Source organism: Octopus bimaculoides, chromosome 4 (genome assembly GCF_001194135.2).
Source record: "Octopus bimaculoides isolate UCB-OBI-ISO-001 chromosome 4, ASM119413v2, whole genome shotgun sequence".
Lineage (NCBI taxonomy): Eukaryota > Metazoa > Mollusca > Cephalopoda > Octopoda > Octopodidae > Octopus > Octopus bimaculoides.
In genome coordinates this window covers 138,097,022-138,098,278 of record NC_068984.1, presented here as the reverse complement: position 1 = coordinate 138,098,278, position 1,257 = coordinate 138,097,022, and the positions used below count along the sequence as shown (strand labels likewise).

Here is a 1,257-nt window from a genome sequence, read left to right as displayed (position 1 = left end):
ATACTGTCTATGTGATCTCAAATTTTAAAGCAAACACATAATTTTCTTATGGTTTCTTAAACATTCACTAGAACAAAACTGTACAAATCCAAATATATGGTACCCTAGGCATAACACCTACATGAACTTCTAACTTGTTGTCTCTTGAGGTCTCTGGGTGAGACTTGGATCCAACTTGTACAAATGCAAAACAAAAGTCAAACATAAAATAATAATAATAATAATAATCCTGTTAAAATTCTCATGACGTGTATTATATGTTGTATACACTAACATACTTAATCAATTTTGATATTTTCAAAGGTGTTGTTGCCATCCCTGCAGCCGCCGGAGGACAGATTTTTGGCGGTTATGTATGCAAAAGGTTTAGTCTAAGAGTACCTGAACAGTGTCTGCTCTCCCTTGTTTCTTTGTCACTTGGATTTTTAACCTACGGTGTATTCTGGGCGAAATGTGAGGACGTTCCATTTGCAGGAATCACTCAGCGGTATCATGATTTGTAAGTATAAATTTATCAACAAATGTAAAAAAAAAAAAAATAATAATAATAAAAAATTATAGGCGCAGGCGTGGCTGTGTGGTAAGAAGCTTGCTTCACAATCACATGGTTCTTGGTTCAGTCCCACTGCGTGGAACCTTGGACAAGTGCATTCTCTGTAACCTCGGGCCGGCAAAAGCCTTGCGAGTGGATTTGGTAGACAGAAACTGAAAGAAGCCCGTCGTATACATATAACGGCGGACATTAAACGATGACGATGATGACGATGATGTATAATGTATGTGCGTCTGTGTTCGCCCCCCACCACCACTTGACAACAGGTGTTGGTGTGTTTACGTCCATGTAACTTAGCGGTTCAGCAAAAGAGAACGATAGAATAAGCACCAGGCTTATAGAAAAAGTAATAGAAGTCGATACATTTGATTAAAAATTCTTCAGTGCGATGCTCCAGCATGGCCGCAGTCTAATGACTGAAACAACCCTTCCACTCTCTTTCTCATTATACGACACAAACATTATATATACACAAACATGCAGGAAGTAAATAGACACCTTTAATTTTCAAAATCTTTTGTTTGATATTAATTGGTTGAAGGAGAGGTTTTCTTCTAGCTACTCGTCCATAATACCCAAGCTTCTGCAGATATGTAACACACGTTCTTGGACTAACTTCTAGCTGTTTTGCAATGTCAGAAGCCTTCGAACGGGGTTCGTTTTCCACAATTCTCTTCAAACAGTGAAGCTTCCTTTCCGAGAGC

General features: G+C 38.5%; 1 protein-coding gene across 1 annotated transcript in view; it reads left to right on the top strand.

Annotated features, from left to right (window-relative positions):
- Nucleotides 1-1,257, top strand: part of LOC106878517 (solute carrier organic anion transporter family member 4A1) — a 53,822-nt gene that overhangs the window by 36,961 nt on the left and 15,604 nt on the right. The window contains exon 9 of the mRNA XM_014927742.2: nt 304-499. Coding sequence (XP_014783228.2) covers nt 304-499 — 196 coding nt within the window. The remainder of the gene's footprint in view (nt 1-303; nt 500-1,257) is intronic.